The following is a 16,184-nucleotide window of genomic DNA, read 5'->3' as shown; positions in this document are numbered from 1 at the left end:
AGTTAGGGACTGAGGTATATTAACACTGTATAGAGTTAGGGAGCGAGGTATATAAACATTGTATAGAGTTAGGGAGCGAGGTATATAAACACTATAGAGTTAGGGTACAAGGTATATAAACACTGTATAGAGCTAGGGAGTGAGGTATATAAACACTTTATAGAGTTAGGGAGTGAGGTATATAAACACTGTATAGAGTTAGGGAGCGATGTATATAAACATTGTATAGAGTTAGGGAGCAAGGTATATAAACACCATAGAGTTAGGGAGCGATGTATATAAACATTGTATAGAGTTAGGGAGCAAGGTATATAAACATTGTATAGAGTTAGGGAGTGAGGTATATAAACACTGTATAGAGTTGGGGAGTGAGGTATATAAACACTATAGAGTTAGGGAGCGAGGTATATAAACACTATATATAGAGTTAGGGAGCGAGGTATATAAACACTGTATAGAGTTAGGGAGCGAGGTATATAAACACTGCATAGAGTTAGGGAGCGAGGTATATAAACACTGTATAGAGTTAGGGAGCGAGGTATATAAACACTATAGAGTTAGGGACTGAGGTATATAAACACTGTATAGAGTTAGGGAGTGAGGTATATTAACACTGTATAGAGTTAGGGAGCGAGGTATATAAACACTAGAGAGTTAAGGAGCGAGGTATATAAACACTGTATAGAGTTAGGAAACGAGGTATATAAACATTGTATAGCGTTAGGGAGCGAGGTATATAAACACTGTATAGAGTTAGGATGCGAGGTATATAAATACTGCATAGAGTTAGGGAGCGAGGTATATAAACACTATAGAGTTAGGGAGCGAGGTATATAAACACTGTATAGAGTTAGGGAGCGAGGTATATAAACACTATAGAGTTAGGGACTGAGGTATATAAACACTGTATAGAGTTAGGGAGTGAGGTATATAAACATTGTATAGAGTTAGGGAGCGAGGTATATAAACACTGTATAGAGTTAGGGAGCGAGGTATATAAACATTGTATAGAGTTAGGGACTGAGGTATATTAACACTGTATAGAGTTAGGGAGCGAGGTATATAAACATTGTATAGAGTTAGGGAGCGAGGTATATAAACACTATAGAGTTAGGGTACAAGGTATATAAACACTGTATAGAGCTAGGGAGTGAGGTATATAAACACTTTATAGAGTTAGGGAGTGAGGTATATAAACACTGTATAGAGTTAGGGAGCGATGTATATAAACATTGTATAGAGTTAGGGAGCAAGGTATATAAACACCATAGAGTTAGGGAGCGATGTATATAAACATTGTATAGAGTTAGGGAGCAAGGTATATAAACATTGTATAGAGTTAGGGAGTGAGGTATATAAACACTGTATAGAGTTAGGGAGTGAGGTATATAAACACTATAGAGTTAGGGAGCGAGGTATATAAACACTATATATAGAGTTAGGGAGCGAGGTATATAAACACTGTATAGAGTTAGGGAGCGAGGTATATAAACACTGTATAGAGTTAGGGAGCGAGGTATATAAACACTGTATAGAGTTAGGGAGCGAGGTATATAAACACTGTATAGAGTTATACCACTTTCACATTGCAAAAACCTGCTTTCAACCCGTTTTTCTAAACGTGTCTTAAAACTGGTCAAAAGCCAGTTAAACCCCTTTCATATTGCATGATGTAAAGGTATATTGCAATTTAAATACCGTTTTGTACCTTTCAGATTCAACCCGTTTCACCCATAGAAAGCCATACAATGTCATTTTAAATGTTTTTTTTCCTGCTTGTGGGCGGGGATCAAGTGTGGTTATCATTTATAGCAAATACCGTTTCGGAGCTGTTCACACCGCAGGTGAAACGGCTCAGAACCGTGTAGGATCCTGCTTTTAACACGTGTCAAAATGCCGGTTTTCTGTAACCGGTAAATTGACAATGTAGCTTTCACATTGCTGCTGGAAACGTTTTAAAGCACTAAAAAAACGGCAATATACCGTGTTACAGCTGCAATGTGAAAGGGGTATGAGGGAGTGAGGTATATAAACACTATAGAGTTAGGGAGCGAGGTATATAAACACTGTATAGAGTTAGGGAGCGAGGTATATAAACACTGTATAGAGTTAGGGAGCGAGGTATATAAACACTGTATAGAGTTAGGGAGCGAGGTATATAAACACTGTATAGAGTTAGGGAGTGAGGTATATAAACACTATAGAGTTAGGGAGCGAGGTATTTAAACATTGTATAGAGTTAGTAGGCGTGGTATATAAACACTATAGAGTTAGGGAGCGAGGTATATAAACACGGTATAGAGTTAGGGAGCGAGGTATATAAACATTGTATAGAGTTAGGGAGCGAGGTATATAAACACTGTATAGAGTTAGGGAGCGAGGTATATAAACACTATAGAGTTAGGGAGCGAGGTATATAAACACTGTATAGAGTTAGGGAGCTAGGTATTTAAACATTGTATAGAGTTAGGGAGCGAGGTATATAAACACTATAGAGTTAGGGAGCGAGGTATATAAACATTGTATAGAGCTAGGGAGCGAGGTATATAAACACTATAGAGTTAGGGAGCGAGGTATATAAACATTATAGAGTTAGGGAGCGTGGTATATAAACACTATAGAGTTAGGGAGCGAGGTATATAAACACTATAGAGTTAGGGAGCGTGGTATATAAACACTATAGAGTTAGGGAGCGAGGTATATAACCACAAATAGCGTTAGGTGGTGATGCTGAGTGATGCTCTGGCAGGTCCCTGCGACTTGTCACTGTGATGCCAGTGGGTGAGAGGGCACCGTCTCAGCGGGCACTGAGTCTCTCTCTCTTGTCTGGGATTCTCTGGCATGCAGACCCTTCCTGCCCCTCCAGCAGAAGAATCCTTAACCCATTCCTGGGCGCCGATAAGCCCCCCTTCCCCTGGTGCTACCCGCCTGGGTCACCAGACGTCCCCTCCATCCAGGGATGTACAAACAGAATCTCCCCTGTTATTTTGGGAGCTGCCAAACCAGTTCTGAGTCTGTGAGACATGTCTGCAGGGATTGGGAGAAGATGGAAGGGGGGTTGGGGCAGGGACATGTCAGCACAACACTGGCAGTCAGTTCTCCCTCCTCCCTCCCCGCACTGTGTCCTCAGTGTACACACGGGATACTTCTCACACACACTCTGGGCACACACACACACTGGGCAAGATGTGTAACAGGTGTCGGATTCAGGGGGGCACTCCGGGGATGTGAGCGGGCACTCAGGGAGCGTGCAGAGGGTATGAGAGAAAGGGGGTCAGGGGTATAGGCAGCAGGGAGGGGGGGCGGTGAGATAGTGGGGGTAGGACAAAGGGGAGAATGCGAGAAGGAGTTACATGGAGAGATATTAGGTAGCACCTGCCAGCGAGACACAGATCCAGTCCTGTGCCATGTTCTACCCAGGTGCTCTGGACCTGCCAGCGGATGGAGTTGGCAAACCCTTCCCACAATGAGGTACTGTAACTTCTCCTTATATCTCGGGGAGTTTGGGGGGGTGTCAGGCTCGGATGCCGTTCAGCGTCACCCTGCCACTTGTTGATCCAAAACTTTTACTTAGAAGTTCTGTTATGGACTTTTGGGCACTTTGTGGATGGGGGGCATCTACCCTCTGAGAGGGGGCTGATTCCTACGGCCGTGGGGTGACTGAGACGCTCACTCACACATTTGTCACCCTTACTTTTTGCTAATCCCTTTGTTCCCTGCGGCTCCCAGTAACACAATGAACACAGCGATGGCTGGTCACGTTACCGGGGGTGGGAACACTCTGTAAAACTTTCTGCACCAGAGGCGAGATCAGTACTGAGGTTGTCGCCCGTCTCAGATGCCTCTATAGGTACCAGCCCTGTGTGTGGCATACAAAGTACCCAACAATGTATATATGGTATATCTCTATAGTGTGCGCAGAACATTGTCTGTGTTTCTCCCCCTTGTGTACATATTGTGGCTGGGCCCCTGCGCCAGCCATCTTTCTGCTGACTCGGGCACTTTCTGCTGTGTACGGCGGTGGGCCGTCTAATTATAGATGGCACCGTGTCACCTGGAGGTGACGGCCTGTGTATACTGTGACACCGCACAGCTGGTGTGTGTGCTGTATACAGGGGTAACAGGATTGGGGTGAGGTGTGAGATTAGGCCAGACTGGCACCACAGGAGATTATGCCATGTACAGTATGCCCCTTCTGTGCCCTGGTAATGCCAATGCAGATCATGTGTGTTATTCATAGTTATGTAGTGTTTCAGCTAGAAGGATGGCATGCTGGGCACCGCATGACGGGCCGGTGTAAAGCCACCAGAGGTGGCATTCATGGCATTGCGCCAGCGGCTGGTGTACACTGTATACTGGCCGATGCCACCTCTGAAGTGGCGCTGCCCAGTCCCTTACACAAGCTGATTCCATACGTAGTCACTGCTTCTATACTTTTACCGGGTGCTGTGATGCGGGTGAGGGGTTATCTGGTATTACTAACATCTGATGCCACCAAGCAGGTGCATCTGAGCATGGCACACCTGGTACTGTGGAGGCGAATGTTGCACTGTGCACACTATGTATATACAGATGTTTCTGATGAAGCGGATATAGCGCCGATTACTACCGCCATACTCCCAGAACACCAGGGGGCATCTTATCCCGGCCACAAAGCGCTGGTTTGTCTGGTTGTCCACTGTTAAAAAAGAGTCGCTCTCCTGGCTGGGACTCAGTAACCCCTGGGCTTAGGGACGTTTCCCATAGCATCTACTTAGCGCCATGGTACGGTCATGTTCTGAGCAGAGGACTTTGTGGTACTTGTGGTGCAGGCCGGCAGCAGCGGCACTATGGCGGGACTGTTACCAGATAGTGACATACAGAATTGGAGCAATAGTATCTAGGAACTTGGTGAATGATTATAAATAGGCACAAACATCAGGGGGCATTTCCATTGGCACAGCTTTCCGGATACAAATCCTCATATTCCAGGACTAAAACCATCTAACCCCAGGAGACGTGTACCACCTGTATCCGGGTATCCGGATACATCCACCCTGCCGACGTGTACCACCTGTATCCGGATACATCCACCCTGCCGACGTGTACCACCTGTATCCGGATACATCCACCCTGCCGACGTGTACCACCTGTATCCGGATACATCCACCCTGCCGACGTGTACCACCTGTATCCGGATACATCCACCCTGCCGACGTGTACCACCTGTATCCGGATACATCCACCCTGCCGACGTGTACCACCTGTATCCGGATACATCCACCCTGCCGACGTGTACCACCTGTATCCGGATACATCCACCCTGCCGACATGTACCACCTGTATCCGGATACATCCACCCTGCCGGCGTGTACCACCTGTATCCGGATACATCCACCCTGCCGACGTGCACCAGCTGTATCCGGATACATCCACCCTGCCGACGTGCACCAGCTGTATCCGGATACATCCACCCTGCCGACGTGCACCAGCTGTATCCGGATACATCCACCCTGCCGGTACTATAGTCATCAATTCCTAGGTAACAGTGCAGTGTTCCCTGTATGATAGTTATTATACCAGTCACAGGGGCAGATAGGGGGGGGGGGGGGGGTGCAGATTGTGGGACCCTGAGGTCACATGACATGGCTCCTAATCTCCCTGGCAGGATTCTATGCTGGCATAAATATCCCATCACTCCCCCATCTGAGAGAGAGACAGAGAGAGAGAGACAGAGAGAGAGACACACTCTGGATTGATGAATAGGTAGATACAGTAGATAGATACAGAATGTATGTCTCAGACAAGACACAGGAAACGCACTTTCACCAGTTATTAGGTGTCACTTACCTGTGACTCGCACACACAGCGCAGCTGCCCAGATTCTCCTACACAGATAATATTACCATCATGTACAGTAGTCACCATGGGCATAGACTCTCTATCCACTATATATATATATATATATATATATATATATAGCAATGGGATATACATTGGGGCCCCTGTCACCTACACGCAGGGGCGCCCGCTGGGGGGAACAAGTCAGGGGCCATGTGACCTCTAGGGGCCCATGGCTACACTGCACAAGCTTACAGTATGAAGAAGCTTCTGGTAAAGGGGCTACATTGTAACCCACCAGGTTGCCTTGACAACTATTAACTTGGTCAGAGAAGTCGAGCTGACGTTTCCATGACAACGCAGCGCGGCATGGTGACAGTCGCACTTAAAGTTTTGGCATGAAGATTCCTGGACGGAAACTTTTGTGTGTTTTTTTCCCCACAGAATCCTGGTCCCCCAAGAATCTCAGTGATATGATCCACTTATAGCGTGTTTTGTACTTGTGCTCAGAAGGCAAATGTGAGGCACTGTAGGGTAAAGCAATGAGTTATATTATTACTATTATTATATATATGTGGCAGTGCAAATACAGCCAGCTGTACGATCTGTCTGCTGCTTACCCTACTGTAACTAAATACATAGCTTCTGTCTGTGCTGTTCATCCATGTATATATAAGACAAAGCAGCTCTGTGCCGTGTCCAACAGGTACTGCCTGCTTATACACCGATGTGGCAGGAAAGCAGCTCTGTGCCGTGTCCAACAGGTACTGCCTGCTTATACTCAGATGTGGCAGGAAAGCAGCTCTGTGCCGTGTCCCACAGGTACTGCCTGCTTATACTCAGATGTGGCAGGAAAGCAGCTCTGCGACGTGTCCCACAGGTACTGCCTGCTTATACTCAGATTTGGCAGGAAAGCAGCTCTGTGCCGTGTCCCACAGGTACTGCCTGCTTATACTCAGATGTGGCAGCAAAGCAGCTCAGCGCCGTGTCCCACAGGTACTGCCTGCTTATACTCAGATGTGGCAGGAAAGCAGCTCTGTGCACCATGTCCCACAGGTACTGCCTGCTTATACTCAGATGTGGCAGGAAAGCAGCTCTGCGCCGTGTCCCACAGGTACTGCCTGCTTATACTCAGATGTGGCAGGAAAGCAGCTCTGCGACGTGTCCCACAGGTACTGCCTGCTTATACTCAGATGTGGCAGGAAAGCAGCTCTGTGCCGTGTCCCACAGGTACTGCCTGCTTATACTCAGATGTGGCAGCAAAGCAGCTCAGCGCTGTGTCCCACAGGTACTGCCTGCTTATACTCAGATGTGGCAGGAAAGCAGCTCTGTGCCGTGTCCCACAGGTACTGCCTGCTTATACTCAGATGTGGCAGGAAAGCAGCTCTGCGCCGTGTCCCACAGGTACTGCCTGCTTATACTCAGATGTGGCAGCAAAGCAGCTCTGTGCCGTGTCCCACAGGTACTGCCTGCTTATACTCAGATGTGGCAGCAAAGCAGCTCAGCGCCGTGTCCCACAGGTACTGCCTGCTTATACTCAGATGTGGCAGGAAAGCAGCTGTGCACCATGTCCCACAGGTACTGCCTGCTTATACTCAGATGTGGCAGGAAAGCAGCTCTGTGACGTGTCCCACAGGTACTGCCTGCTTATACTCAGATGTGGCAGGAAAGCAGCTCTGTGCCGTGTCCAACAGGTACTGCCTGCTTATACTCAGATGTGGCAGGAAAGCAGCTCTGTGCCGTGTCCAACAGGTACTGCCTGCTTATACTCAGATGTGGCAGGAAAGCAGCTCTGCGACGTGTCCCACAGGTACTGCCTGCTTATACTCAGATGTGGCAGCAAAGCAGCTCAGTGCCGTGTCCAACAGGTACTGCCTGCTTATACTTAGATGTGGCAGCAAAGCAGCTCAGTGCCGTGTCCCACAGGTACTGCCTGCTTATACTCAGATGTGGCAGGAAAGCAGCTCTGCGACGTGTCCCACAGGTACTGTCTGCTTATACTCAGATGTGGCAGGAAAGCAGCTCTGTGCTGTATCCCACAAGTACTGCCTGTCTGGGTGATGTAGGTGATGGCACGTCCAGTGGGTGATGCAGGTGATGGCACATCCTGTGGGTGATTTAGGTGATGCCTCATCCCGTGGGAGATGTAGGTGATGGCTCGTCCCATGGGAGATGTAGGTGATGGCAAGTCCAGTGGGCAATGTAGGTGATGGCACGTCCAGTGGGCGATGTAGGTGATGTCACATCCAGTGGGCGATGTAGGTGATGTCACATCCAGTGGGCGATGCAGGTGATGGCACATCCTGTGGGCGATGTAGGTGATGTCACGTCCAGTGGGTGATGTAGGTGATGGCACGTCCAGTGGGCGATGTAGGTGATGGCACGTCCAGTGGGCGATGTAGGTGATGGCACGTCCAGTGGGCGATGTAGGTGATGGCACGTCCAGTGGGCAATGTAGGTGATGTCACGTCCAGTGGATGATGCAGGTGATGGCACATCCTGTGGGTGATGTAGGTGATGTCACGTCCAGTGGGTGATGTAGGTGATGGCACGTCCAGTGGGCGATGTAGGTGATGGCACGTCCAGTGGGCGATGTAGGTGATGGCACGTCCAGTGGGTGATGCAGGTGATGGCACGTCCCGTGGGTGATGTAGGTGATGGCACGTCCAGTGGGTGATGCAGGTGATGGCACGTCCCGTGGGTGATGTAGGTGATGGCACGTCCAGTGGGCGATTTAGGTGATGGCTCACCCTGTGGGCGATTTAGGTGATGGCTCACGCTGTGGGCGATTTAGGTGATGGCTCATACAGTGGGCGATGAAGGTGATGGCTCATACAGTGGGCGATGTAGGTGATGGCACGTCCAGTGGGCGATGTAGGTGATGGCACGTCCAGTGGGCGATGCAGGTGATGGCACGGCCAGTGGGTGATGCAGGTGATGGCACGTCCAGTGGGTGATGCAGGTGATGGCACGTCCAGTGGGAGATGTAGGTGATGGCACGTCCAGTGGGCGATTTAGGTGATGGCTCACCCTGTGGGCGATTTAGGTGATGGCTCACGCTGTGGGCGATTTAGGTGATGGCTCATACAGTGGGCGATGTAGGTGATGGCACGTCCAGTGGGCGATGTAGGTGATGTCACGTCCAGTGGGTGATGTAGGTGATGGCACGTCCAGTGGGCGATGTAGGTGATGTCACATCCAGTGGGCGATGTAGGTGATGTCACATCCAGTGGGCGATGCAGGTGATGGCACATCCTGTGGGCGATGTAGGTGATGTCACGTCCAGTGGGTGATGTAGGTGATGGCACGTCCAGTGGGCGATGTAGGTGATGGCACGTCCAGTGGGCGATGTAGGTGATGGCACGTCCAGTGGGCAATGTAGGTGATGTCACGTCCAGTGGATGATGCAGGTGATGGCACATCCTGTGGGTGATGTAGGTGATGTCACGTCCAGTGGGTGATGTAGGTGATGGCACGTCCAGTGGGCGATGTAGGTGATGGCACGTCCAGTGGGCGATGTAGGTGATGGCACGTCCAGTGGGCGATGCAGGTGATGGCACGGCCAGTGGGTGATGCAGGTGATGGCACGTCCAGTGGGTGATGCAGGTGATGGCACGTCCCGTGGGTGATGTAGGTGATGGCACGTCCAGTGGGCGATTTAGGTGATGGCTCACCCTGTGGGCGATTTAGGTGATGGCTCACGCTGTGGGCGATTTAGGTGATGGCTCATACAGTGGGCGATGAAGGTGATGGCTCTTACAGTGGGCGATGTAGGTGATGGCACGTCCAGTGGGCGATGTAGGTGATGGCACGTCCAGTGGGCGATGCAGGTGATGGCACGGCCAGTGGGTGATGCAGGTGATGGCACGTCCAGTGGGTGATGCAGGTGATGGCACGTCCAGTGGGAGATGTAGGTGATGGCACGTCCAGTGGGCGATTGAGGTGATGGCTCACCCTGTGGGCGATTTAGGTGATGGCTCACGCTGTGGGCGATTTAGGTGATGGCTCATACAGTGGGCGATGAAGGTGATGGCTCATACAGTGGGCGATGTAGGTGATGGCACGTCCAGTGGGCGATGTAGGTGATGGCACGTCCAGTGGGCGATTTAGGTGATGGCTCACCCTGTGGGCGATTTAGGTGATGGCTCACGCTGTGGGCGATTTAGGTGATGGCTCATACAGTGGGCGATGAAGGTGATGGCTCATACAGTGGGCGATGTAGGTGATGGCACGTCCAGTGGGCGATGTAGGTGATGGCTCACGCTGTGGGCGATTTAGGTGATGGCTCACGCTGTGGGCGATTTAGGTGATGGCACGTCCAGTGGGCGATGCAGGTGATGGCACGGCCAGTGGGTGATGCAGGTGATGGCACGTCCAGTGGGTGATGCAGGTGATGGCACGTCCCGTGGGTGATGTAGGTGATGGCACGTCCAGTGGGCGATTTAGGTGATGGCTCACCCTGTGGGCGATTTAGGTGATGGCTCATACAGTGGGTGATGAAGGTGATGGTTTATCCCATGGGCGATATAGGTGATGGCTCACCCTGTGGGCGATTTAGGTGATGGCTCACCCTGTGGGTGATGTATGTCATGGCTCATTCAGTAGGTGATGTAGGTCATGGGTTGCCCAATTTAATAGGGCAATAAAAGGTTTCGTGACACCACAAGTAAAGTCCCCCCCCACACACACACACACACTCACACACACACACACACTTCCTTCCACCATTTCCCAGCTTCTCACACTTGTAAAATGAAGATTCCTCTTACTTCCTCCAAGAGGCTGCGGAGGCTGCAATCCAGATACCATGTCCTGCCCGGCTTACCTTCAGGGGCAAATGCCAGATTCCCAGAGGGGACATTTCAAATATTTCAAAACAAAGAGAAAAAAACTTTATGCAATAAGCAGGGAACAATAACACACAATACAGAGAGCAGCCTTACAATACAGAGGGCATCCTAATGGACAAAACAGAGAAAATCCCAGTAAGCACCACAGTGGCATCCCCTAATCATTAATCTCCTCACCTCTATTATTACCCCCCCCCCCCCCCCCCACACACACACACAGGGTTGGGATCGTTTAGTCTACAGCAAGTTGGTCGACAAGCATTAGGTTGACACCGTTAGGTCGACATGGTTCTAGGTCGAAATGGGACAAGGTTGACATGGGTCTAGGAGGACATGGGTTTAGGTGGACAGGTCAATAGGTCGACACAAGCATTAGTTTGACAGGGTCTAGGTCGACAGTCAAAGGGTCGACATGGGCTTTTTCACTGTTTTTTTTTTATCCAAATGTCGACACAGATGACATGGACACAGTTTCCAATGCACCGCATCCCCTCGCAATGCTCCGGCCTATCCCCATGTCGACCTAACGGTGTCGACCAACTTGCTGTAGACCCAATGACCGCATCCCCTCTCACACACTCCTTATTCATGACCCCTCATTACCTGCCTCAGACTCATCAACATTACACCCACTAGAAGCATTAACCCTTTCACATAAGTGTTTTATATTAAAAAACATTTCTGTATAATGAACACAATGAAAGTCCTGCCTGTGCCTGGCGACCTCACGGAGCTGAGGCCCCTTGTGGTGCAATATCCAGTGATTAGGATGCCCTCAGCAGGTGCCCCACACATATATACGGGCATTTGTGGTATCTGCCCACCTACAGACACTGACGGTCAATGTGCACTAAGAAGGGAACTTTTAGTTACTATTTCCTACACAGGACTCATATTCCTAATTAGGGGGCAGTCCCTATTCCTGTATAAATGAAATGAAAAGGTATTTGTCTGATCTCACTGGTGCCCTCTGCCACCCTAATGGCGGCACCAGTGATGCAATAATAATGATAATAGCGTGAGCCGATTCTAACGTTTGAGGGGGGTCTCAGCATGCTGCCACGTCTCCTGCATCTTACTCCCTGGCCAGGCCGTGTGGCCGCTGTGCTGCTCGCTGGCTGACCGGCATCTTTGTACGCAGCCGCTGAGGTTCACGATGCCGCCAGTGGCAGGGCGCAGCGTCATACGCAGTAACACGGGATATCTGCTCGCTCTCTGTACATATAATCTGTAGGTGAGGGGCAGAAGGTAGAGGCCAAACATTCCTCAGACACCTCAGTGAGGAGAAGCCTCTAATGCGCTGGGAGGGAACATTTTATCTCACCCCCCGGGCGTGAGACGCGTGAAACCTCAGCACTCAGCTTAGCCCCAGTAAATCCTCCACATTCACTCTCATTATTCACGTTTCACCAACTAGCCCATAAACATGTCACCAATATAGACCCCAATTACACCGCCTTAAATGGTTTCTAAGTATGTAAAATGCTAATGTATTTTATGCGTTCTCCATGGCGGCCACCGAGCTTACACTGCCAGGTGCCATTATTAGAGATAATGTGTATTATGGAGGAGAGCGGTGTCCCCTCATGTCCCCTCATGCTCCCCAGACTGTACTCCGCTCCAGCAGAGGACAATAGCTCAGCATGGGTGTGGATCATAAGGTCGACACCACTAGGTCGTCATGCTGAAAGTTCGACATGGGACAGGGTTGACAGGTCATTAGGTCAACATGGGCATGGTCGACAGTTAAAATGTTGACATGGTTTTTTTTCACTGTTTTATTTTACCTGAATGTCAACAGTCGTCATGGACACTAAAACGTAGCACCGCGTCCCCTCGCATCGCTCACTGCGCTCGCCATGCTCTGGGCACGGTGCCTCGATACACTCGGCACACTATTTTATTCTCCCACCACGCCCTAGTGGATGGTACGGCATGAAATACCGCCTGTCGGCACATGTCGGCTCAAAAGACAGTGAAAAACCCCATGTCGACCTTTTGATTGTCGACCTTGCCCATGTCAACCTAATGCTTGTGTCGACATAATGACCTGTCGACCTTGTCCCTTGTCGACCTAGACCCATATCCACCTTTCAGCATGTAGACCTAGTGGTGTCGACCTAATGACTGCCGACCAATAGGCCGTATCCCCTCAGCAAGATTCCATAACAAAGTACTTGCAGCAGTTAGACTCCGCGATGGGGCGTCTTGTGCGCATCAACCAGGCACCAACGGGTGATGGAAAGTTCTGCTCAACTCTGTGGCATTGATACCTGGGCTGCATGTTGGTGATGATTAGTGAGGGCGTGCTGGCGGAATGGAGGCTATGCAGTGTTGGTGATGATTACTGAGGGTATGCTGGCGGAATGGAGGCTGTGCAGTGTTGGTGATTACTGAGGGCGTGCTGGCGGAATGGAGGCTGTGCAGTGTTGGTGATGATTACTGAGGGCGTGCTGGCGGAATGGAGGCTATGCAGTGTTGGTGATTACTGAGGGCGTGCTGGTGGAAAGGAGGCTATGCAGTGTTGGCGATGATTACTGAGGGCGTGCTGGTGGAAAGGAGGCTATGCAGTGTTGGTGATTACTGAGGGCGTGCTGGTGGAAAGGAGGCTATGCAGTGTTGTTGATGATTACTGAGGGTGTGCTGGTGGAATGGAGGCTATGCAGTGTTGGCGATGATTACTGAGGGCGTGCTGGCAGAATGGAGGCTATGCAGTGTTGGTGATTACTGAGGGTGTGCTGGCGGAATGGAGGCTATGCAGTGTTGGTGATGATTACTGAGGGCGTGCTGGCGGAATGGAGGCTGTGCAGTGTTGGTGATGATTACTGAGGGCGTGCTGGCGGAATGGAGGCTGTGCAGTGTTGGTGATGATTACTGAGGGCGTGCTGGTGGAAAGGAGGCTATGCAGTGTTGTTGATGATTACTGAGGGTGTGCTGGCGGAATGGAGGCTATGCAGTGTTGGCGATGATTACTGAGGGCGTACTGGCGGAATGGAGGCTGTGCAGTGTTGGTGATTACTGAGAGCGTGCTGGCGGAATGGAGGCTGTGCAGTGTTGGCGATGATTACTGAGGGCGTGCTGGCGGAAAGGAGGCTATGCAGTGTTGGCGATGATTACTGAGGGCGTGCTGGCGGAATGGAGGCTATGCAGTGTTGGTGATGATTACTGAGGGCGTGCTGGCGGAATGGAGGCTATTCAGTGTTGGTGATGATTACTGAGGGTGTGCTGGCGGAATGGAGGCTGTGCATTGTTGGTGATGATTACTGAGGGCGTGCTGGCGGGATGGAGGCTATTCAGTGTTGGTGATGATTACTGAGGGTGTGCTGGCGGAATGGAGGCTGTGCATTGTTGGTGATGATTACTGAGGACGTGCTGGCGGAATGGAGGCTATGCAGTGTTGGTGATGATTACTGAGGGCGTGCTGGCGGAATGGAGGCTATGCAGTGTTGGTGATGATTACTGAGGGTGTGCTGGTGGAAAGGAGGCTATGCAGTGTTGGCGATGATTACTGAGGGCATGCTGGCGGAATGGAGGCTATGCAGTGTTGGTGATGATTACTGAGGGCGTGCTGGTGGAATGGAGGCTGTGCAGTGTTGGTGATGATTACTGAGGGCGTGCTGGCGGAATGGAGGCTGTGCAGTGTTGGTGATTACTGAGGGCATGCTGGCGGAATGGAGGCTGTGCAGTGTTGGCGATGATTACTGAGGGCGTGCTGGAGGGATGGAGGCTGTGCAGTGTTGGCGATGATTACTGAGGGCGTGCTGGCGGAATGGGGGCTATGCAGTGTTGGTGATGATTACTGAGGGCGTGCTGGCGGAATGGAGGCTATTCAGTGTTGGTGATGATTACTGAGGGTGTGCTGGCGGAATGGAGGCTGTGCATTGTTGGTGATGATTACTGAGGACGTGCTGGCGGAATGGAGGCTATGCAGTGTTGGTGATGATTACTGAGGGTGTGCTGGCGAAATGGAGGCTATGCAGTGTTGGTGATGATTACTGAGGGTGTGCTGGCGGAATGGAGGCTATGCAGTGTTGCGTGTGTAAGTGTAATTACGCCTGGTTTCGGATTGATTACTAACACTAGCAATATGGTTGGCGACAAATCGTATTCTATATGATAAAGATGGATTCTATGTATTCCTGCATTAGTGTCTGCATTTATGATTACGTAAACCGCCGGAGTAGATTTTGTACAATGGACTCACGCACCAACTTCTCCCATCGTGTGCAGAAACGAGACCGTGTTTTGTAAGATGGAATTATTTACCAATTTCCTGTTTTCGGGTAGGGCTATGATTGCCCACTGACTGTTTAACCATGAATGGTCTCCGCCAGTAGTGTTTACTCCCCAGGGGCAGCAGCAGAGATAAAATATATTTATTTATTTATTAACAGTTTCTTATATAGCGCACACATATTCCGCAGCGCTGTACAGAGACTATTATTACCAGTTATTATATAGCGCACACATATTCTGCAGCGCTGTACAGAGACTATTATTACCAGTTATTATATAGCGCACACATATTCCGCAGCGCTGTACAGAGACTATTATTACCAGTTATTATATAGCGCACACATATTCCGCAGCGCTGTACAGAGACTATTATTACCAGTTATTATATAGCGCACACATATTCCGCAGCGCTGTACAGAGACTATTATTACCAGTTATTATATAGCGCACACATATTCCGCAGCGCTGTACAGAGACTATTATTACCAGTTATTATATAGCGCACACATATTCCGCAGCGCTGTACAGAGACTATTATTACCAGTTTATATATAGCGCACACATATTCCGCAGCGCTGTACAGAGAATATTATTACCAGTTATTATATAGCGCACACATATTCCGCAGCGCTGTACAGAGAATATTATTACCAGTTATTATATAGCGCACACATATTCCGCAGCGCTGTACAGAGAATATTATTACCAGTTATTATATAGAGCACACATATTCCGCAGCACTGTACAGAGAATATTATTACCAGTTATTATATAGCGCACACATATTCCGCAGCGCTGTATAGAGATTATTATTACCAGTTATTATATAGCTCACACATATTCCGCAGCGATGTACAGAGACTATTATTACCAGTTATTATATAGTGCACACATATTCCGCAGCGCTGTACAGAGAATATTATTACCAGTTATTATATAGTGCACACATATTCCGCAGTGCTGTACAGAGAATATTATTACCAGTTATAGCGCACACATATTCCGCAGCGCTGTACAGAGACTATTATTACCAGTTATTATATAGCGCACACATATTCCGCAGCGCTGTACAGAGACTATTATTACCAGTTATTATATAGCGCACACATATTCTGCAGCGCTGTACAGAGAATATTACCAGTTATTATATAGCGCACACATATTCCGCAGCGCTGTACAGAGAATATTATTACCAGTTATTATATAGCGCACACATATTCCGCAGCGCTGTACAGAGAATATTATTACCAGTTATTATATAGCGCACACATATTCCGC

General features: G+C 49.4%; 1 protein-coding gene across 1 annotated transcript in view; it reads left to right on the top strand.

Moving 5' to 3' along the window:
* Positions 1–3,308: 3,308 nt before the first annotated feature.
* LOC146041958 (rho guanine nucleotide exchange factor 19-like) overlaps positions 3,309–16,184 on the top strand; it is a 62,764-nt gene continuing 49,888 nt past the window's right edge. The window contains exon 1 of the mRNA XM_083161835.1: positions 3,309–3,471. Within this exon, the coding sequence (XP_083017961.1) occupies positions 3,467–3,471 (5 nt within the window). The 5' untranslated portion in view covers positions 3,309–3,466. The remainder of the gene's footprint in view (positions 3,472–16,184) is intronic.

Source organism: Crinia signifera, chromosome 19 (genome assembly GCF_055691185.1).
Source record: "Crinia signifera chromosome 19, ASM5569118v1, whole genome shotgun sequence".
NCBI lineage: Eukaryota > Metazoa > Chordata > Amphibia > Anura > Myobatrachidae > Crinia > Crinia signifera.
This window is presented reverse-complemented; position numbering and strand designations above follow the sequence as displayed.